This window comes from Heloderma suspectum, chromosome 1, assembly GCF_057233095.1.
Source record: "Heloderma suspectum isolate Gila_16-S chromosome 1, 16-S_ref, whole genome shotgun sequence".
Taxonomy (NCBI): domain Eukaryota; kingdom Metazoa; phylum Chordata; class Lepidosauria; order Squamata; family Helodermatidae; genus Heloderma; species Heloderma suspectum.
In genome coordinates this window covers 103,303,596-103,327,199 of record NC_139458.1, presented here as the reverse complement: position 1 = coordinate 103,327,199, position 23,604 = coordinate 103,303,596, and the positions used below count along the sequence as shown (strand labels likewise).

The following is a 23,604-nucleotide window of genomic DNA, read 5'->3' as shown; positions in this document are numbered from 1 at the left end:
GAGTGCTCTGTAAACTAACAGCATGTCTGGATTCACAGATGCTTCTCCCTGGAGATCTGGTGTGGGAGCAGTGGATTTGCTTTTGGATTGTTTACGCCCACTTAAACAATCCAATCTCAGCTCACTGATGCTCAGCCTCAAGTAAAGAAACTCAAATATTACAAAATGCCTTCAGTCTCCAGTGATCCCTCTTTCCTAGTGCTGCACCCCTGGAATTTCTCCCTGCTTGGTGAAGTGGGGTGGGCATAACAGTATAACCTGAATGAAGCCAGCAGTTTTGAGAGTAGGGCTAAAATGGAAGTATACCCTATGCAAGACATGGGGCTGCCATCAAAAATGGCATCCCTGTGTTGATTGCTTGCACTTGCTCCGTGTCACACGTAGATGTCATTGCATCATCACATTGTGCATTTCCTCAACATCTTTATTATTGCATTCTGCTGAGGGCAGTGAGGATAATGTGGTGATGTCACAAAACAGGGTAAGCATGGGGGAGAACTCAGTAATGGGAAGCCTTTTTTGGCAGCAGTTCTGTGTCTCCAATAATATGTAATTCCACCCACAACATGGGTCAGAAAACAGAAATTTCAGTATTAAATGGAACAGCTGAATCACCTTCTTTTCTGATATTCAGAAGTTACCAGGTTAGAGGGATTCTTGCAGTAGTGAACTTTTAGGAAAATGCCAGAAGCCTGATAGAGCCTTCATTACAGTACTGCAGAAGTGACTTATTAAGTAAAATAAACCACTTAATAGTAACTTATTAAGTGCAATGAGGTGACTTATTAAATGCAATAAGCCAGTTAAAGATACAGGTGGGAGAAAATGCTCTACAAAGAAAAGATAAGGCTCTTGAATTATTGCTAATTGCATTTTTTTCTATAAAATTTCAGGTTATTATCTCAATGGGTGTCATTTTTATAAGCAATTGAATTTTGAGGCTTCTAATGGCAGAGTCTTTTTTTTTTTAACGACTCACCTTCACTAAAGTGGCGCAAGCCACTTCTTTTCCTTAAACAAAACTTTACATCAGCATGTGGAAAAACCCAAAAGGATTGTCTAGGGATGCACAAATCTGTCAGTTCACTTGCTCAAGCATTTGTTTTTGTTTTCATCTTGAGTTCTTTCTGTATCATGTATGAAGAAATGTACAAATTTTGGAACGTTCTGAACAAAATACAAACCGAACAAAATTCTGACCAATATGTTCTGGCCTTATGCAATACATACTGCTCTTCCCAGCATGGAAAGGACCATGTTTTACCTGCCTGCCCTGTAGCTGTTAAAGCTAAGGACCCTGCCAGAACCAAGAGGTGCTGGCAGTGGCAAACCTAATTCTGCACCACAAACCTGGTTGGATACACGGATTCAAATCCAGACTTTTAAAAGCTATGGAGTCAAAGCCCAGGGCCTAGTGGTATGAATGTGTCAGTTCTGGTTTCTCCCACATTTGAATTTTTTAAAATGTCAAGCTTTTTCTGTCCCATTTGTGAAAAAAAAAGTGAATTTTGGTTAGATAGATAAATAGATAAATGAAATTCTCGCCATCCCTAGGATAAGTTAATATTTAAGATATATTGCCCCTGATGAAGAGCACAGAGCTAGAAAAGAATGGGGAAAGATCATACCCAGTTGACAGCCCCTGCATATACCCGTTGGGTTTTTGCTGACCTGTTTCTAAGTCTTGCTGGTTCAGCACATCTATACACATATTGCCGCATTAATATCAGAAATCATGGACCTATTCTGTCTTTTGTCACAGCCATGTTGCTGGAAGACATGCTGCTGGAAATATTTATGATCATGCTATCAGTCGACCTTCATATAAAAGCAGACCGCCAGAATCCAAGGTTTGATTGATTTTATGTTATACAATTGTCCCTTCACCTCTAGCAACTGCACCTGTCCTATCTGTTCTACACATTTGCTTGGGGATGCCCTCTTCATTGATGGAAACAGGTGTAAAGAAAAACATCTCTAATGTAGATTATTTTCCCATGAAGCATCCATTATGAGATCGAGCTCGTCCATGAAGAGTACTAAGTAACCCATGAGGTGGCTGCTGAAGCTGTTACTTTAATACAACCAAATGCTGAAAAAAAATGACAGATTAAAAATTGGACAAATTTCAAATATGTTGAAATTGGACTAAATTGGACTAAAAAAAGATCATACGTTAAAAGTGTCACTCACTAAAAAGCTTAGCCCCAGCAGGCAAAAGCCAGCCAGAAATGTTCAGGCAAGGAGGCAGGATGGGTCTCCTTTGGCCAATTTGCTTTCATCTCATTCTGAAAATGTTTAAGGTCCAATTCAATAATTCAACTCTCAGTAGCAGACTACACAATGTTATGGTTTTCTAAAATGGGGCATTATTGCACCTCTTACCTTACTTGGCTAGAATCCATGGTAAATAATCCATAAAGGAAAACAAACAGCCCAACAAGTGCAGCAGGGATGAGCATCCCGGTATACCATCCCAACCAAGCGAAATAGAGGCCAATTTTCTCTCCAAAATATCGCCTGCATTTCAAAAGAAAGAGTCAAGTTATAACATACTTGGGTCCTGAAGTAAATGGCCATGTCAGCAGCAGAACATTCACCTTAAGAGGGAGTCAGACTATTTTAAGGTTGTGGTGAAATTTGTTCAGAATAGCCTTCCCCAACCTGGTGCCCTCCAGATGTATTGGACTACAACTCTCAGCATCCCCCCAGCCAGCCTGGACATTGCAGTTCTGGCAATACAAAACATAATGCTAGAAAAAAGCTAAAAAAGCTGATCATTGTTCTGCAAAGTTTGGTTAAATTTTGGGGGGGGATTAAAAAAGTGTCTTATGATATGGAGGATGTTAATACTGCCCCTCCCCATCAAATTCCAAAATCCATATTAGGACAATACCTTTATTATAGGTCAATAAAAATATAAAAAATCGGTACGTATCCAGTGTTGCCCCAACATCTCCATTGATCGTATTGCACCAGCAGGACCCGCCACTGGTGTGACAGGAGGTTAGTGCTTCCTTGAGCAACCCCAGAAATGAGTCAGAATGTTCATTTCCAGAATGGGACAGGTCCCTGTTCTGTTCTGGAAATGAGCCTTTCAGCTGCTTTCGGAAATGCGAGCTTACACATGCACCTGTGGTTGGTCCCACTGGTAGATAGGCAACATTGGATAATGCTCATAGTGTATGCAAGTTTTCAAGTTTTCCATTTGGCTAGATCAGCCTCCTCCAGCCTGTGCTCCCCAGATGATTTTTTTACTCCAATTCCCATCAGCTCCACCCAACATGGACAATGGTAGAGGATGATGGGAGTTGTAGCCCAAACATCTGGAGGAAGCCTAGGGAAGCCTAGGCTAGATGGAAAAGAAAGCATGGGGAGGAAAAAAGCTGGCTCGTGTTGAAGCCATAGAGACTGCATTTAGTTACAGTGTTAAGATGGAATGTAGGAGGAGGTAGCAGACATTCAAATTACCCTCGAGTAAGTCCTATGATAGTTTTATTTTGCATGTAGGAGGACTGCCCCAAGAGTTACCAGCTAGCTAGATGAAGAGTCCTGGAGAAACCTTGCATGCTGTGTTGTGACATTTCGGTTGGTCCCATAAAATTTTTTTAGAATTTTTCTTATGGCCCATGTGGCTACTTTTGCTTTTTGTGTGACTTGAAAAAAATGAGGTGACTCTTCAAAGGTGCTAGAAAAAGTACTGTATTCATTTGCAGATGCAATATGAATTACTATTATGCCTAACGCATTTTGAGCACAGCGTATTTTTTTTTGTCAGAGGCAAAAATGCAAAGATTAGAAATCAAATAATATACCACCACATTTAAAACATTAGGATTCTATGTGAAGAATGATTGCATCTGAATGCTCATTGGGACTTAAGTGACACTCCCCACATTTCACAGAAATGAACCAAGTTCTGTTACATTGTCTGAGTACCTAATCAAATCCAGAGGCTGGTATTTGTACCACATTCCCCATCGTGCCCAGCGTTCATATAACAGATGTCGATGATTCTGAGCTCCATGGGTTTTGATGGGATGCCTGCTCTTGTGACTTCCCTGGAGTATAAAAAGAAAAGAATTGTTATGGTGCTTATAAAAAGAAGAAAAGAAATGGGCTTTTAAGCAAAAGTCATCTGATTAAAAATATAAAAAAGGACGCTAGTAATTTTACAGCAAAGAACCATTGGCCCAAGTTTTACTAAACGATGCTGACAAATGCAGTCTTGAGCTTATTGTTAAAAATGATGTAGTTATAAAACTCTCCACATAATGACGAAAAACATCCTTTTGGAACAAAAAGAGAAAGGTGCACCCAGAGGTACTTTGTCTTGATGGTATAGTCAAACACTTTCCAGTTGGGAGACTCTGTTAATAATCAACGTGAAATTATATAGTTCGTTTATGTATAAGTTCATTATGGCAATTTTCTAATTCATCCTTACAATAATTCCCAAGTTACAAGTAGAAACCTGAGGTGGACAGACAGCAGCTTACTTAAGGCTACCCTATGAGTCCAAGAAAGGAATGGGGTTCAAACCTAATGCTGCACTACTATTTACACTTATTTGGGAGTAATTCCACCTGAAATCAGCGGGATGTACTCAGATTCATAGCTAGGATTGGGCTATATGTCTCTCGTGAAAAAAACTCTTTAATACAAACATATTGGTATTATCATATTATATTATCTCCAAGATGGTTGCATTCAAGTATGTAAGCTTATTGGGTGGAATCCAGTGGTGGCTTTGTACTAGTGAAAAGCACTTGTGTTACACAAGGTGCAGTGTTTTTTTACTCTACTGTTTCTTACTCTGGTTTTATACTGTCACTTTAAACTTCTAATTATGTTTTATCGTGTGGCTATATTTTATGGTTTTAACTGTTGTGAACCGTCCAGAGAGCTTCAGCTATTGGACAGTACACAAAATGTGTTTATACACAAAAATGTGATAAACAAATAAATACATTTTATGTGCCAACAAAGAAGCGATTTGTGTATCAAATGCCTGAACCTTTGATTTCATACCAAGATAGGTGCTGCAGGTTGTCTGTTCAGGCATATCTGGAGTGTCAAGGGAATGAATGGGTGTCCCATCTGTACTAGACATGTAAAGCACAAAAGCAACAAAAGCAATCTGCTGTGTTGACACAACATCTCCTCCCAGATCAACACAGGCAGCTCGCCTTGCAGTGCTGGTGAGAGTGAGACCCACCTACATGGCTTGTGGGCCATATGGTATCCAAATCCAGCTTCCTCATCCAGAGCTTGTCTTCCTGCACACTGGTGCATTATGAAGTAGATGGAGGACAGAAAACACCTGTTCCAGTGGTGTACTGGTAAATGCTGCAGTGCAGGCACTGATCATGACAGTCCCTATAGCCACACCCCCAAGAAGAGTTCAAACATGCAGACAGCTGTGTTGATCCATGTCAACAAACCAGTTCTAGCAGTTTTCATTTCCACCTGGAGCAGGTATTTTGTAAAGCTAATGGGTCTTAACTCAAGGCCAAGCCACCCCAAACTACTTTGCATTACAACAGGAAACAATACATCGTTGCTATTGTGAGGATTGCAGCTAAACTCAGAGAACAAGGAATTTTGAGGTGGGGTGGCAGATGATATCAGCATGCCTGCTAATCCAAAAGTGACAGTACTGTCTCTTTGGCAAGCCCTGGCTCCAGTACACCATTTATCATTTTAATGGACCACATTTGTGGATGCTGCCCAAATTCCCCCTAAATGTATCCCTTATTAAGGCAGAATTCTGTTCAACAAGAAACTGAGTGCAGTGGAACTGTATTTTCATTCCCACTACACAGCAGATATAACACTTTTCTCTCTCTCTCTCTGTAAAATACATAACAATAATTCCATACAGTTAACTGAATCTTCTGTGGCATCTCTATATAGCCCAACAGGTCAAATATAAATATATGTGTCAGAAACAAAAACTTTGGATGCAATAGTCATGGGATCCCAATGGTCTGATGGTATATAGCAGTTCCCTTATATATTTTTTTTCAGGAAAGAAATAAAAAATAACTATTGTCTATGGGAGTCAACCTACATAGCTTAGGCTGAAACCTGCTACAACACCAAATCCCATTGTAACTTACTCCTGAGTAAACGTGCATTAGATTGGGCTGCATGCCATGCAATGAAAAACATCTAATGTGGTGAAAAACTGCATGATAAGGATATGAAGAGGGGGGCTCTCAGAGAAAACTTACAAAATAGAGAAACAGAAGTACCTGACAGCAAATTTTAATTTTATATATGCACTTCAGGAGGTTAAAGCAAACACAGAATGAACATACCATACTTATAGCATTACTAGTTAAACTACCTCATGAGGTGGAAATGCAGCTTCATATGTTCCATTGTTGAGCAATCTGTTAATACCTAAGCAGAAAAGAAGACACACATTACATAACTTGGAAATGATGTTAAATTACTCTGCACAGACACTAAAACAATCACTTCTATGTCTATAAATCATTTTCTCTAAACATTCCAAAAAAGAAGGAATACATAGCAATTTGGTGGTTGCCCTATCAGCCTTCCCTTGGGTCTCTAGATGTTGCTTTTAAATGGTAGATTGGTGTAAAATAAAAGCTCCCTCATTCATGACTTAATAGTGGATGAGGCGGCTGATCTGGCATGTATAACTGAGACCTGGGTCGATGAACATGAGGGAGTCAGTCTCTCCCAGATATGCCCACCGGGGTACTTGGTCCCGCATTAGGGAAGGCTTGAGGTCCGGGGGGCGGGGGGTGGGCGGTGTTGCTGTGGTCTATAGAAATTCCATCTCCCTCTGCAGGCTCCCTGCCCATGTGTTTGCACCTTGTGTTGGGTCAGTGGTACAGATTAGGGATGTACGAACCATACTCACCCATCCACTGGGGGAATCCGCAGTGGGGGGAAAGCGATCCATCCCTCCCCCCGGAATCCTCCCTGGCCGGCTGCGTCCGCAATGGCGTCTGGTGTAGGGGATGGCATTTGTGTCCCAGCCCTTGGCCATGATTGGCTATGTAAATATTTACGTAGCCTATCACAGCAAAGAGCAGGGACACAAATGGCATAGCGGACACCATTTACATCCCTGCTGTTTTTGTGATTGGCTACGTAAATATTTATGTAGCCAGTCACGGCAAAGGGCAGAGATGCAAATGGCATCTGCTACGCCGGATGCCATTTTGTTCTCAGCCTGGCAGCGGATGGCTGCAGAACGAAGACAACGACCAGGACCAGCCGCCACCAGGTAGGGTCTATCCCGGGGGGATTTTGGGTGGTGGTGGGGGATAGTCCGTTACGCCACAGACTCCAGGGGCTGGATTCTAAAGAATCCGGCATCATTGGAGTCCATGGCAGATTTCTCCACCATTCCTAGTACAGATCAGGGATTGTGTTGGTGTACTGCCCACCCCGCTGCTCAACAGACTCCCTGCCTGAGCTGATGGAGGTGGTCTTGGGTGTGCTGCTGAGACCCCCAGACTGTTGGTTCTGGGAGATGTCAACATTCATGCTAAGGGCACCTTGTCTGAGGCAGCTCAGGATTTCATGGTCTCCATGACAGCCATGAGACTGTCCCAACATGTCATCAGCCCAACATATGTAGCAGGGCATACTCCAAACCTGGTTTTCTCAACTGGATATGGAGATGGTGATCTGAAGGTGGGGGACTTTGCATCAGTCCCTTTGTCATGGTCAGATCACTGCCTACTTAGGTTTAGACTTACAGCGGCTTTTCTCCTCTGCCAGGGTGGAAACCTATTAAGATGCTCCTCTCCAGGAGGCTAACAGATCTGGATGGTTTCCAGAGGGCATTGGGGGTTTTTCCGGCTGATATGGTTGGTGCGCCTGTCAAAGCCCTGTTCAACCTGTGGAATGCAGAAATGACCTGGGTGGTTGACATGATTGCTTCTGAGTGCCCTGTCTAGAGTAGAGCTCATACGGCTCTGTGGTATACTCCGGAGCTGAGAGCGATAAAACAAAATAGTAAGGGTGCATGAACCCCACTCACCGATCCACCTGGGGGCTCCACAGGGAGGAGGCGATCCATTCCTCCTCCCAGAATCCTCCCCGGCCGGCTCCGTTCTGCAGCAAGTCCGCGGAGCTGCCAGCTGGGCCCATCCACAGCTGGACTTTCGTCTGCTGCCTGCCGGTTTCGGCGGTTTGCAGACGCAAATGGCGTCCGGCATGGCAGACGCCATTTGCGTCCCTGATCTTTTCATGATAGGCTACGTAAATATTTATGTACTTAGGCTACGTAAATATTTATGAAAAGAGCAGGAACGTAAAGGGCATAGTGGACACTATTTGCGTCCCTGCTCTTTGCTGTGATAGGCTACATAAATATTTACGTAGCTTATCACGAAAAGACCAGGGACGCAAATGGCGTCTGCTACGCCAGACACTATTTGCATCCTCACACCAGCAGCAGATGCAAGGACTCAGCGGACGGACCCGGCCGGCGCCAGGTAGGGTCCGTCCGGGACGAAGTTCGCGGGGTGGCGGGAAGGGGGAATGGTCTGTTCCGCCATGGACTCCGGGGGGGGGGGTGGATTCTAAAGAATCCAGCCTCACTGGAGTCCATGGTGGAACTCTCCGCAACCCCTAAAAAATGGGAGAGAGCTTGAGGGCAGGTGGAGTAAAACTCCTAGTGGATACAATCAAACTCTGTTGTCTGCCTATGGCCAGGTATACTCAAAGTAGGGATGTACGAAAGTCACTTACCTTTTCGAAGGGTGACATTCACGGTGGGGGAGAGGCGCTCCGTCCCTCCCCCCGAAATTCTGGCCGGGGGGGAGGCACTCCGTCCCTCCCCCCCCGAATCCTGGCCAGCCGGCTCCGCAAATGGAGGCGGCCGTAGCCGCCGCCGTTTGCGTCCCTGCACTCAGCCGTGATAGACTACATAAATGTTTACGTAGCCTATCATGGCTGATTTAAAAGAAAAAAAACCCGTGCGTACGCAAATGGCGGCGCCCATGGGCACCGCCATTTGCATATGTGAATTTTTTTTCTTTTAAATCAGCCGTGATAGGCTACGTAAACATTTACGTAGCCTATCACGGTGTTTTTTAAAAATCTAGCCATGATAGGCTACGTAAATCTTTACATAGCCTATCCCTTTTTTTGTTTTTTGTTTTTTTTAACTGGAAATGGCAGTGGCGGCGGCCGGTCAGAAGACCGGCTGTCAGAGCCGCCGCCGCCGCACTGCCGCCGCCGGAGCCGCCGCCACCAGGAAGATTCGCCGAAGGTAAGTACCGTCCCGGGGGGCGGGGGGGACAGACCGTTCCGCCACTGATTTCGGGGGGCCGCATGCACTGGCATTTGGCCTCCCCGAGATTCGTGGCGAAATTCTCTGACATCCCTACCTCAAAGGCAGTGAGCGTGGCAAGGAAAAAAATTGATCTGATTTTCTTGGATGAGTTTCAGTTGGTACAGCTTGAGGACATGGTCAAAGTGCTTGGACAGGTTCATGCAACCGCTTCCATACTGGATCCTTGCCAAAGTGTTCGGCCCCCCGAAAAAGTTTCAGGGAGAAATTCTCCACACATCCCCGCCCCCACACCCCCCCCGGGACGGGACTTACCTTTCCCGAATGTCCCTCCCGGCGGCGGGTCCCGGCGGCGGTTCGTCAGGTCTTCGTCAGGGGCGGGGGCGGCAGCTGATCTTTTGACCGGCTGCCGCCGCCGCCATTCCAAGAAAAGTAAATTAAAAAAAAACGCCCCCGTGATAGGCTAAGTGACGATTAACGTAGCCTATCACGGCTAGATCTGCAAAGTCAGCCGTGATAGGCTACGTAAATCGTCACGTAGCCTATCACGGGTGACTTAAAAAAAAAAAAGCGCGTACGCAAATGGCGGCCCCCATAGGGAGCCGCCATTCTCGTTCCTTATTTGGTCGCTGTAGTCTACGTAAAGATTTACGTAGACTACGGCGAAAATAAGGGCAACGCTATTTGCAAGGCGGGAAGCCTCCCCCCCCGGCCTGAACTTCGGGGGGAGAGCAGCGAAGCGCCTCCCCCTCACCGCGAAAAGCTGCGAGACCAGGTAAGCGACTTTCATGCACCCCTATCCTTGCCCCTCTTGGCTTATAAAAACCAGCAGGGAGGGAACAGCGAGCTAGGCTAAGGAGGTGATTAATGCCTCCTTGTGAGAGGGAGTGGTCCCTGGCTGCCTGAAAGAGGTGGTGCTGAGACCACTCCTGAAGAAATCCTCCCTAGACCTGGAAAACCTTAATAATTATAGGCCAGTTGCAAATGATCAATTCCTGGGCAAGATCCTTGAGAGAGTGGTTGCAAGCCAGGTCCAGACACTCTTGGATGAGCCTGATTATCTGGATCCATTTCAGTCAGGGTTCAGGCCAGGTTTTGGCAAGGAAACAGCCTTGGTCGCCCTGTATGATTGATGACCTATGTCAGGGGGAGTATGACCTTGTTGATTCTCCTTGATATCTCCTCAGCTTTCGATACCATCGACCATGGTATCCTTCTGGGACAACTGTCTGAGTTGGCAGAGGGAGGCACTGTATTGCAGTGCTTTCGCTCCTGCTTGGAGGGTTGGCTTCAGAAGGTGGTGCTTGGGAAACATTGCTCGGCCCCATGGATTCTCCAATATGGGGTTCCACAGGGGTCAGTTTTGTCCCCCATACTGTTCAACATCTACATGAAACCATCGAGTGCGGTCATCCAGAGTTTTGGGATGCATTGTCATCAGTATGCTGATGACATGCAGCTTTATTTCTCCTTTTCATCTTCTGCAGGTGAGGCTGTGGATGTGTTGAATCAGTGCCTGTCTGTGACAATGGACTGGATGAGGGCTAATAAACTGAAGCTCAATCCAGACAAGACGCTGTTGGTGGGTGGTTCTGCTGACCAGGTGGAGGGTGTTCAACCTGCTCTGGATGGGGTTGCACTCCCCCCAAAGGAGCAGGTCTGTTGCTTGGGGTTCTCCTAGAACCATCTTTGTCACTTGAGGCTCAGGTGGCCTCAGTGGCACGGAGTGCCTTCTACCAACTTCAGTTGGAGGCCCAGCTAAGCCCCTATCTGGACAGGGATAACCTGGCTTCAGGTATCTATGCTCTGGTAACCTCCAAGTTAGATTACTGCAATGCGCTCTACATGCGGCTGCCTTTGAAGACAACTTAGAAGCTGAAGCTTTTGCAAAATGTGGCAGCCAGACTAGGGATGTACGAATCCCTTACCTGGCTCCGTTCCGGGGCATCTGTGGTTGGGGGGAGGCACTCTGTCCCTCCCCCTGGAATCCTCCCCGGCCGGCTCCGCTCCGTGGCGACACCATGGAGCTGCCGGCTGGGGCTGACCGCAGCCGGACTTCCAGCCGCTGCCGGGCTGCTGCGGCTGCAAATGGCGGCCATCATAGTGGCCGCCATTTGCATCCCTCCCAAGCTGTGATAGGCTACATAAGTATTTACATAGCCTATCATGACAAAAGGCAGGGATGCAAATGGCGGCTGCTAAGCCATTTGCGTGGCTGCCTTTTGCCGTGATAAGCTACGTAAATACTTATGTAGCCTATCATGGCAAAGAGCAGGGGCATAAGTATTTACGTAGCCCATCATGGCAAAAGGCAGCCACGCAAATGGCGGCTGCTATGACGGCTGCCATTTGTGGCCGCAGCAGCCTGGCAGTGGCTGGAACATGAGCTGGAGCCGCCACCACATCTGCATCCGCTCCCGCATCCGCTGCCAGGTAGGCTCTGTCCCAGGGGGATTCCATGGGGTGGCTTCTAAAAAGGATTCTAAACAATCTGGCCTCACTGGAGTCCATGGCAGAATTCTCTAACATCCCTAAGCCAGACTCATAACAGGGACCAGAAGGTCTGTACATATAAGGCCGACTCTGGCCCACTTGCACTGGCTGCCCATATGCTTCCGAGCTCAATTCAAAGTGCTGGCTTTAATCTATAAAGCCCTACCTGGCTTGGGACCTCCCCCAAAGCAAAGCTGGTCTTCCCGGAACTGGTATGAAGAGAAGCTGATTTGTCCTGAAACTCTGAACACACTTCAGAGCTTCAGATGGCTGTTTTTAGTTTACACTTGCAAGCCTGAATTTGATGTGTTTTTTTGATATGTTTTTGAGGCATGCTTTCCACAGAAGAAAAGCAGGTGAAAGGGAGAGGAGGAGGTATAGTTTTGTGGTAGAAAGATGTAGCTTCCAACCAGAGGATAACTGTACTAAGTTTCTCCTTTCAGCTACCTGTCACAATGATTTTGAGAGTGTTGGATGCAGCTTTGGATCCACAGTATTCCAAGCCCTTTGTTTCCCCAACATGCCCCCCACAACCCCTCCACAATTACACACGTCCTGGAGCTGGTGTAGAAAATCCCTTCCTATTAGAGTCAATGATGGGGGGGGGGGAGAAAGAAAGAGAAAGAAAAAAACCCCACCCACCTCCTGTCCAATCCACAGCAAGCCAGGAGGGCTTTGGATATGGCAGTTCATCTGCCATGGAATCTCCTGCCCATGCGTGCGCAGAGCACTCACACCCACAAATACAATACGATTACTCTGCCCATTACATTATTCACTGAATGTTTTTTCACTAGCAGAATGTGAGCTGCTAGCAGCAAGCAGTCCAACACCCAAAATAATTGTTTATGAAACTGTACCTATTTTTGATTTTCCATCTTCATACTTCGTCCTCTGTAGCATATGGTGCACTATCCTACTTCTTGTGGAATTGCTGAAGAAACTGTCTTTGTTGTTTATTGTGAAACTGTTACAGAGATAGTTGGTGTCAGTTATTCTCAAAGCAGCTGTCCAAGTACCAACATATAATATTTTTTGACAATGAATAAAACTGTTTCATACTTTAAACATAAGCTTTGACGTCTTTAGAATACAGTCTATGCAATTTATATGCTGCCCTCTAACGTAAGTTCTCTGTGTGGCTCACAGGGATTAAAAAAACAAAATAAAACCAATATAGCACATTAGAAAAATCACAAATCACTATAAAACAGGGAACAGAAGAAAAGAAACTTTGCAGCAACAAATCAAGTTCAAACCGACAACAGAGGAATAATCCCCAAATATCCCTTCAGTATATTTGACAATAAAGAATTAGGCTTTTGTGGGTCACTTCACATGGCCCATTTTTAACTGTAGAGCTTTGCACTGGAAATTGCTTATACAGAACCTTCTGATCAAGCAGTAACTTTAACACAAATAGACCACTGCACTGTGAAGCAAGCACATGTACATAACTTAAAGCAACCAGTCCACTACACATTGTCCGGGTAATAGAACTTGTTCCCACATGGTTCATGGAATTCTACCTAATTATGGTACCTAACCATCTTATTTGATTTCTCTTAGGAATACTCAAGCTTGTAGAACATTTACACTTCTGTAACTAAGGGAAGCAACAGTAAGAACCAGACATGGATCAACCGATTGGTTCAAAATTGGGAAAGGAGTACGACAAGGCTGCATATTGTCGCCCTGCTTATTTAACTTATATGCAGAGTACATTCTGAGAAACGCCGGGTTGGATGAATCACAGGTCAGAATTAAGATTGCCAGGACAATTATCAACAACCTCAGATACGCAGATGATACCACCCTAATGGCAGAAAGCAAAGAGGATCTCAAGAGCCTCTTGTTGAGGGTGAAAGAGGAGAGTGCAAAAGCTGGTTTGAAACTCAACATTAAAAAAACTAAGATCATGGCATCTGGCCCCATCACTTCCTGGCATATAGAAGGGGAAGAAATGGAAGCAGTGATGGATTTTATTTTCTTGGGCTCCAAGACCACTGCAGACAGTGACTGTAGCCATGAAATTAAAAGATGCTTGCTCCTTGGGAGGAAAGCTATGGCAAACCTAGACAGCATAGTAAGAAGCAGAGACATCACCTTGCTGACAAAGGTCCGTATAATCAAAGCTATGGTTTTCCCAGTAGCAAAGTATGGCTGTGAGAGCTGGACTATAAGGAAGGCTGAGTGCTGAAGAATTGATGCCTTCGAACTGTGGTGCTGGAGAAGACTCTTATGAGTCCCCTGGACTGCAAGGAGGTCAAATCAGTCAATCCTAAAGGAAATCAACCTTGAGTGCTCATTGGAAGGACAGATACTGAAGCTGAAGCTCAAATATTTTGGCCACCTAATGCAAAGAGAAAACTCCCTGGAAAAGACCCTGATGCTGGGAAAGACTGAAGGCAAAAGGAGAAGGGGACGGCAGAGGATGAGATGGCTAGAGAGCATCACCGATGCAATGAATATGAACTTGAGCATGCTCCGGAAGAGAGCGTAGGACAGGAAGGCCTGGTGTGCTATGGTCCATGGGGTCACGAAGAGTCAGACACAACTTAATGACTGAACAACAACAACAAACTAAGGGCGCAATCCTATTCAGATAGGCGGCCACCTCCAAACTCGGAGGTGACCGCCTATCCAATGCAGGGTAGGAGAAGCATGGAGGGGATCGTTCCCTCCGCACTTCTCCTGCCCTGCATTTTCAGCTAGACAGCCGATTGCAGCTGTCTAGCCGCGGGAGGGCAGAGTGGGGGAGGAGGCTTCTGTACAACACATTGGATGTGTCGTAAAGGCATTTTCACGCTCCCTGCCCCAGAATGCCTTCTGGGAATGCCTCTTTTCGGCTGCTCTGTGCTCCTCTTGGGAGTCCGGAGAACAGAGCTGTCCCAGGCTGCCTCAGAGGCAGCTTGGAAGTGGGGGAGAGGTTGGTTCTCTGGGAACTGGCCTTGGAGCGCAGGGCTCCGAGGTCAGTTCCCAGAAAACCAGCAATCCTATGGCCATCTAGCCACTGTCTAGTAGGGATGTACGAAAAACTTACCTGGCTCTGTTCTGGGACATCCTCAGTGGGGGTGAGGTGCTCTGTCCCTCCCCCTGGAATCCTCCCTAGCTGGCTCCACTCTGCGGCAACTCCGCAGAGCCTCTGGCCAGGACCAGCCGCAGCTGGAATTCCGGCCGCTGCCAGGCTGCTGTGACTGCAAATGCCGGCCGCTATGCCGGCCACCATTTGCGTGGCTGCCAAGCCGTGATAGGCTACCTAAGTATTTATGTAGCCTATCATGACAAAAGGCAGCCACGCAAATGGCGGCTGCTACGCCATTTGCGTGGCTGCCAAGCTATGCTAGGCTACGTAAATACTTACGTAGCCTATTATGGCAAAGAGCAGGGGCGCAAATGGTGTAGTGGCTGCCATTTGCACCCCTGCTCTTTGCTGTGATAGGCTATGTAAGTATTTATGTAGCCTATCATAAAGAAAGGCAGCCATGCAAATGGCGGCCACTACGACGGCCCCCATTTGCGGCCGCAGCAGCCCGGCAGTGGCTGGGAGACCAGCCAGAACCTCTGCTGCTGCATCCGCCGCCGGAGCCGCCGCATCCGCTGCCAGGTATGCTCCGTCCTGGGGGGATTCTGTGGGGTGGTGGTGGGGAGGCCGTTCTGCCACGGATTCCGGGGGGCCGGATTCTGGAGTCCGTGGCGGAATTCTCTGACATCCCTACTGTTTAGCAGCCATAGGATTGTTCCCTTAATGTTCTACATTTGGTAAATTTTTGAAATTGAAATTCAGTTTCAGTATAGATTATGTCCATGTAAGGCAATAGTCCATGAAGCTCTGTCATATGTACTTTTATAGTAGAATTTGTAGTTTGATCTGACATGTCATATAATTTATTCTTTCCTGACTAATTTACTAGGGCATCCAGATGAAAGACTGGTTGTTGGGCTGGTCCGCACATAATGACAACCCACAAACCATGGGTTCTTCTCTGGTTTGTTGGGGGAGAGACAAGCCAGAGGTCCTGGTTCACACTTAACACTAAACGAACAATGGACAGAAGGTCCGTGATTTCATAGAATCATAGAATAGTAGGGTTGGAAGGGGCCTATAAGACCATCGAGTCCAACCCCCTGCTCAGTGCAGGAATCCAAGTCAAAGCAGCCCTGACAGATGACTGTCCAGCTTCATCTTGAATGCCTCCAGTGTGGGAGAGCCCACTACCTCCCTAGGTGGTCGGTTCCATTGTCATATTGCTCTAACAGTCAAGAAGTTTTTCCTGTTGTTCAGCTAGAATCTGGCTTCCTGAAACTTAAGCCCATTATTCCGTGTCCTGTATTCTGGGATGATCAAGGAGTGTTCCTAGTGGATCTCAGGGGCCACAGTCAACCTGGAGGAGACTTCAGATGTTTGAATCTCAGGGTCACCCAGTGAAACATATTGCCAGTAGAATCTGGAAGTACTTCTTCCCGTAACACAGTTATCTGATTCAGTGCCATGGGGTCTGGCAGCTGGTTTAGCTGGCTTTTATTAGATAAATTAATGGAGGATAGATTACCATGGATTATTAGTCATGATAGCTACATGGAACATGTTTTAATTTGGCGTTTAGTTATTGTTTTATATCCTCAATTTCTATTAATAACCAAAGTAACTTATAATAAGGGAAAAATACAATATAATAAGCAACAACAATAAAAGAGGTGTGCATATGAGAGAGGAAGAAAGAGGAAAATGTGTAACACTCTCTCCCATCTCCAAACTCCAGAAAACCCAAAGCTATTTTATGTGTTTTTCCCTTCCAACATTAAACAGAGAGAAACTAACTAAGAGGGGAAGGCAGGTGGATCCATTCTGGATTGCTCAGACTCCATCCTCCCCACAGGTGACCTGCTCATAATCATGGCTCAAGTGATCATTGCCATCCAGATGGTCACTTTGGAGGCGAAATTTGTCTACAAATATGATGTTCATCCTCTGTGGGCTGTTGGTGCTGAAGGTATGCAAGCGGGTGGAGAAATAAAATGACTCCTTAAAGATCAGCTCATATTCTCTATTGCAGGGCTGGGCAGAAAGTAGATCTCCAGATGTTTTGGACCTCCAACTCTCCAAGTTCCAGACCCTTGGCTATGCTGGCAGGAGCTTCCAGGAGCTCAAGTCCAAAACCACTGGAGATCTGCCTTCTGCCCACCCCTGCCTTCCCCAACCTTGTGCCCTAAAATGATCAAGGGGCTGGAGCGTCTCCCTTATGAAGGAAGGTTACAATATCTGGGACTGTTTGGCTTAGAAAAAAGGTGGGTAATGGGAGATATGACAGAGGTGTACAAAATTATGCATGGCAGAACCCAACAATCTAGGTCTAGGACATCTGTTAAGCTGCTCCCATTTGCAGTGGGGGCAATTGGGACAACCCACAATTTTTTAAAGTCTGATATGTTTCCAAACTGTCACTTGCAGGTTCCTTCAGTGAAATGAATACTGAAGAGCAAACTGAGAAGCGACTTTCAACACTCATGGATCTCATTGTGGAGGAGAGCCCCATTTCAAATATTTACTTTTCTGTGAGCGGCCTGAAATCTCTGGGCAGAAGGCATCTATGAGTAGAACAGAGAGGAGATATTTTCAGTGATTCCCACTTCCCCTTCAAATCATATCTGAAGTGTCCCTAACCCTCCACACTGGGGGTGGGGGGCACAGGGGCAGCAGGGAGGAGGAGGAGGAATCACCAAATTTTTCCCCTCCCCATCCCACTGACAGAGGCTGTCCATCAGTGGACAGGGAGACTAGCTGGATATCACCCTTTGGTTTTCCACAAGCCATACAATTTAAGTAATGCTCTCAGTTGGTTCTTCTGAGACAACGGCCTAACTGAAATTAGCATCCATCGTTTTCAGTACGTTAAGCACTATGAGGTATTGCACTGACTTTTATTGAAGTCCAGTTGAATGGGTCTGTACCAGTAAGACTGGTCTGTAGTCATACAATGTACAAATGTGAACATGCACAAACATGAAACATATAGCTTTAATGAAGAACATGTAATATGTGATTCTGCTTTATGAAAAAAAATAGCATCCATCGTCTTGGCCTCTAGGATTTTATTGTGGTCAGGTACATAAAACCTTTCAAATGTATTATTGTGCCTAGGGTACTGCAATATTCTCTTGTGAAAGAAAGTCAAATCTAGCGGAACTAAGTTCTGACCCTAAGATGCTGAAGGTCTTTCACACTAGAAGATATTGTTGAATATAGAACACATTTCTAAATAACTTAATTTTTAGAACATAATTTCCATTCAGTTTTGACACCAGCCATCTGTTAATGATGATTGTTGTTATGTCACCTGCTGGGAAAAAAATGAAATATTAATGTGGGAGACTTATGAATATATTTTAGGTCCACCACTTACTGATGTATGCGTGCTCGACTGAAGGGTGCTGTGTAGCAATCTGTCTCTTCCAGGTCAGGAAGTGCTTCTTTGTCAAGCTTCATTGGATTTCTGGGCAACCAGCTTTTCAATTCCCTCAAATTCCGCTGCAAACTAGAGAAATTACATTAAAAATTATTTTATTCCCTTGCATCCATTTTGCTTGTATCTTTCACTACATTCTACCCAATGTTGGAATGAATACTGGAAGCATAATACTAGACTGGAAAACAGTAAAGAACAGTCATATTCTCTAAATAGAAAAAAAAAACCCTACATAACCAAAGGATAAAAGCCATTCAGGCTGGAATCCTATACCTACTTAACTGGGAGTAAACCTCACTGAAATCAATGAGACTGACTTTTGAGTAAAGATATACGGGATTGCACTGTAATTGTCACTTCCAACATGCCTCTAGCTGGGAAAAATGGACAGAAATAGCCAGCAGGAATGGATCTAGAGCTTCCCTCCCATATCTCATGGGATGCTATTCAGTCTGAAATGAACTGTACAATAAGGTCTAAACATTCCCTTGCTCTGATCTAGCTGGGCTCTTCTTATGTTCTTGCATACTTATATCCTTGATCTGGTCCATCTCAAAAGGATCTGATAAAAAAATAAAAAAATAAAAAAACGACATTCTAAGAAAATGTCTTAGGTTACATGGTCTGGCAATGGGTAAAAATGATAAATGTATAGCCATGGCCTGCCCACTTGCTGATGCGTGTAAAACTATCCACCAGTGTGGTTACTTTCCTCAAGTTTCAATGGGACCAATCACCAGTTTGTGATGGTTAAGTCCCTGAATTAAAGCCCCTCTCCCTTCCTGAGGCTGGATCCATACTCTCCAAAACACACGCTCTGGTCTGCCCCATGACTGGACACGATTGGCAATGTGTGTACAGAATGAGAATTTATGTGTCAGAAAACACAGATACAGATCAAAGTGCTGTAGTGCTGGGAACAAGGTACATAGCCCCCGCTTGTGTGGGTGGTTCCAAATCCAGCAAGGGATGTATGAGTTGACATTTATGTCATTTAATGTTATCAGTATTTGATTCTGCTATTACTTTAAAGTCAAGCCAGTAGTTTCTAATGCAATGAACTATTTCTCTCTATAGGGTACAATCTGCTAATTAGTGCAACAAATAAATGGGCGGCACTCTGTTGTTGTTGTTGCAGTAATGGGCTGTTAGTCTGAATGAATGCACTGGTAATGATAAAAAGTAAATATCTGACTTCAGATAATAGGGAGTACACCATGAAGGCAATGAAGCAGGAAAAATATCCATTTAATATAAAATGAATTCTTTTCATCACATAAATTCAATATCTGGTCCCGAAAGAGGTTTTATTTACACTGACATAAGATGCAATCCACATCCCCTTAAAGTCAACGTCACACACCTCCCATTGATTTCATAGGCTACATAACATGGTACTCATTACACCCTTAACTGTTCTTGCTTGTGGACTTCCTTCAAATAATGATTAAGGTTTGACTGAATGAATTCAGTTTAGCCAAAAGGAACTTTTGTTATTTTTACCAAAAAGCAAAATACTAAAACCTGTAATACAGCAGTAGGTGAAATTCAGAAAACGCATATGGCCAAAATAACTAAAATATGCAAATAGTCACCATAACAATGCACTACATTAGATGTAGCAAAATTAACTCGGTTAGTTATTGCAGCTGCTCCAAACTGGGTAACTTTATAGGCTAAATGTTAATTATTTAAAAGAAGTGTAATCTTCTGATTAAGAGAAACATTAGAAACCTTATGCAGCAAACAAGCAAATAGATGTTCTCTAGGAGCTGTGGACATACTGAATTGCCTCAGGCTTTTTTGCCATTTACACAGCTCTTTTCAGTAACCACACACTTCGGTAATTATAACAAATCTTATTTTGTAATCAGACTGCCATTATTTTAAAATGAGAAATTACTTGCAAGAGAGCTGATGAAAAAAGGGTTTGTACATTTATGAATTATATTATATAGTTTTGTGATTATGCTTTATGCTAGGGCTGTGCAGGGATCCCCTGATCTGACCCGGAAGCCGCTTTGCGGCTTCCAAGGCAGGCCCAATCCAGCTCGGGCAGATTCAGCGGGCCCCTGACCCACCTCAGCCCCAAACCCGATGCAGGGTTCGAATGGTGAACCCCGCTTTGGGTTCCCCCCAACGCCCCTGTGTAATCCCCCAGCTCCTTACCTGGGCCACCTCCTTCTCTGCTGCTGCCGCAGCCATCATCTTCTCTGTTGCACCACCACCTTAGCTGTCTTCACCGCCACCCACTGCTGCTTTCTTCACCACTGCCACCATCTCCTGAGCCTGGACGTGTGGTGACTCGTCTTCTTCCAGGGAGTCACCATTTTTAAAATGGCAACCTCCTGGGAGTTCCAGGAAGTTACCATTTTAAAAATGGCGACTCCCTGCAAGAAGAGTCACTGTGCGTCCAGGCCTCAAGAGATGGTGGCGGTGGCAACAGAGAAGGTGGCAGTGGCGTGGCAGCAGAGAAGGCAGCTCAGGTAAGGACCTGGAGGCACTGGGGCCAAAGCTCCAAAGTGCATCAAGTGCTTTGGTGAGCCCCCGACCCTCTCCAGGTTGCTTCGTGCCCCTTCTGCTTCACCTCGGAAGGGGCTCAAAGTGACCCGAAGCGGGCTGCTTCGACTCGGGGTTTGGGCCTTGCGCTTAAGTGGTGCACAGCTCTACTTTATGCCACTCTGGTAACTATTAGTAGAAGAGCGGGATGATGATAATTGTGATGATATATTTATACAAAACAGGAGGCCTTCTACCTAATCGATAACCACATGTCCAGTGTCTCAGTCTCAGCCTCCTCAGCAGGAAACTGATGACTGAGAATGAATGCTCTTCCCAGTTGCACAAAGCCCTGCCCCTTTTAGGTTACTTGCTAGACTACATTCTTACATATAATACAAGAGGCAGCACTCAATTATAAGGTTGTGTATGAGGGTACGGGGCAAAGAATCTCTGAAGTCCTGCTGCATGCATAGCATTACATCTATGGTTTTCTGGATGATAGTCCATAGTCTCTGGTTGCATAATAACAGTGAAAATGAAATAAGCACATTTTAAATTAACTTATAAAAAAGAGTGGTTTGTTTTCAGTAAACAGAGAAAAATTAATTTTAATGTTTCCCTAAAATGAAAATTAGAACCTTGTCATCAAAACTCTTCCCGAATTTCATATCTGACTTATAATGCATCTTTATATTCATTCCTCCCACTGTGAGAGAAATTAGATTTCTTCCCTCCCCACTGTGGTCTAATCCTGCAAGGCAGGGGCAGGCAACCTTTTTCTGTTGAGGGCTAAATTTCCTCATGGGTAATCTCTCAAGGGCTGCATGTCAGCAGTGGGTGGGGCCAAAGCCTTCCTCTCTCTCCTTCTTTCTTTCTGTCCCTGGCAGCCCACTGGGCAGAAAGAAAGACGGAGAGAGAGAAAGGAGAGTGGGTGAAAGAAAGAGAAAAGGAGTGGTGGAAAGTGAAAAGCCCCCCTCCACACACACTTTTGACTCTGGTCCTCTGAATAAAATGTTATTAGAAATAAAATTTTATTCAGAGGGCCAGGGCCAGAGCCAAAAGTGTGTGTGTGTGTGTGTGTGTGTGATGCTTTTCTCTGTCTGCCACCTCCTTTTCTATTCCCTCCCCTTTCCTCTCTCCATCTTTCTTCCTGCCCTGCGATCTGCCAGGGAAGGGGCAGCTTGTTCTGCCAGAGGTCCGAACTGATTACGTGTAGAAGACTTTTGAAATTAGGCTGAGGACCACAGATTGCCCACCCCTGCTGCAAAGTAAAGCTATTTTAGGCAAACCTGCAGTGAAAATACAATTTGCATATATACATATAGCACTTTGCAAAATGATGAAGTTAATTACATGCAAATGAGTACAAATGGACACAGAATGAGAAATGACTGCAGAATGTAAGTGGATGAAATATGTTTCTGATTAAATCATAACAAATTTTGCTTATGGGTACCGTCAAGTATAAAAGGTTCATGCTAAATCAGTCGCCTTTAAGCCCCTGCTCTCATTTTGTATTTTAAAATCATGGCTGCAGTTTTTGCAATCAAGGTCTGTCTCATAAACTATATAAGCAAATATCACGTGAGAATATCAATATTCACATTTACCCTGGAGGGAAGGACTTTGAGCTATAGGCTGGGTTTCAGTCTCATTGACAAGAGGTCTTCTCTTTGACCTTGTTGCTGGACTAAGGGTGTAATCCTATGCATGTTTAGACACAGAAAAGGCCGACAACCCCCAGCATTCCCCAGCTATGCTGGCTGGGGAATGCTGGGAGTTGTAGGCCTTTTCTCTGTCTAAACGTGCATAGGATTGCACCCATAGTTGTTGTTCTCATACTACATCAAAAGACAGTGGTTGGCTGGTTTTCACAATCAAAATAAGCTTATTTAAATCACGGTATGTGCTGGGAGAATTATCAACAACCTCCGATATGCAGGCGATACCACCCTAATGGCAGAAAGCGAAGAGGATCTAAAGAGCCTCTTGTTGAGGGTGAAAGAGGAGAGTGCAAAAGCTGGTTTGAAACTCAACATTAAAAAAACTAAGATCATGGCATCTGGCCCCATCACTTCCTGGCATATAGAAGGGGAAGAAATGGAAGCAGTGACAGATTTTACTTTCTTGGGCTCCAAGATCACCGCAGATGGTGACTGTAGCCATGAAATTAAAAGACGCTTGCTCCTTGGGAGGAAAGCTATGGCCAACCTAGACAGCATAGTAAGAAGCAGACACATCACCTTGCCGACAAAGGTCCGTCTAATCAAAGCTATGGTTTTCCCAGTAGTAATGTATGGCTGTGAGAGCTGGACTATAAGGAAGGCTGAGCGCCGAAGAATCAATGCTTTCGAACTGTGGTGCTGGAGAAGACTCTTACGAGTGCCCTGGACTGCAAGGAGGTCAAATCAGTCCATCCTAAAGGAAATCAACCCTGAGTGCTCATTGGAAGGACAGATAATGAAGCTGAAGCTCCAATATTTTGGCCACCTAATGCGAAGAGAAAACTCCCTGGAAAAGACCCTGATGCTGGGAAAGACTGAAGGCAAAAGGAGAAGGGGACGGCAGAGGATGAGATGGCTAGGTAGCATCACGGATGCAATGAATATGAACTTGAGCACGCTCCGGGAGAGAGCGCAGGACAGGAAGGCCTGGCGTGCTATGGTCCATGGGGTCACGAAGAGTCGGACACGACTGAACGACTGAACAACAGCAACAACAAATGTGCCGGGCACATGCAGGGCACAATTTCCATAATCACTGCCCAGGTGCAGCTTGTTGTGTCATCTGAGCCTGGGCAGCATAGCTTGTTAGAGGGCGAAACAACCCTCCAATAATCCATGGGCTGTTTTAGGG

The 23,604-nt window shown here is 45.2% G+C and overlaps 1 protein-coding gene across 1 annotated transcript in view; it reads right to left on the bottom strand.

Moving 5' to 3' along the window:
• Nucleotides 1-23,604, bottom strand: part of ANO3 (anoctamin 3) — a 405,787-nt gene that overhangs the window by 77,534 nt on the left and 304,649 nt on the right. The window contains exons 8-12 of the mRNA XM_084852445.1: nucleotides 18,184-18,315; nucleotides 12,640-12,746; nucleotides 6,353-6,408; nucleotides 3,940-4,061; nucleotides 2,386-2,520 (exon numbers count right to left, since the gene is read on the bottom strand). Coding sequence (XP_084708571.1) covers nucleotides 2,386-2,520; nucleotides 3,940-4,061; nucleotides 6,353-6,408; nucleotides 12,640-12,746; nucleotides 18,184-18,315 — 552 coding nt within the window. The remainder of the gene's footprint in view (nucleotides 1-2,385; nucleotides 2,521-3,939; nucleotides 4,062-6,352; nucleotides 6,409-12,639; nucleotides 12,747-18,183; nucleotides 18,316-23,604) is intronic.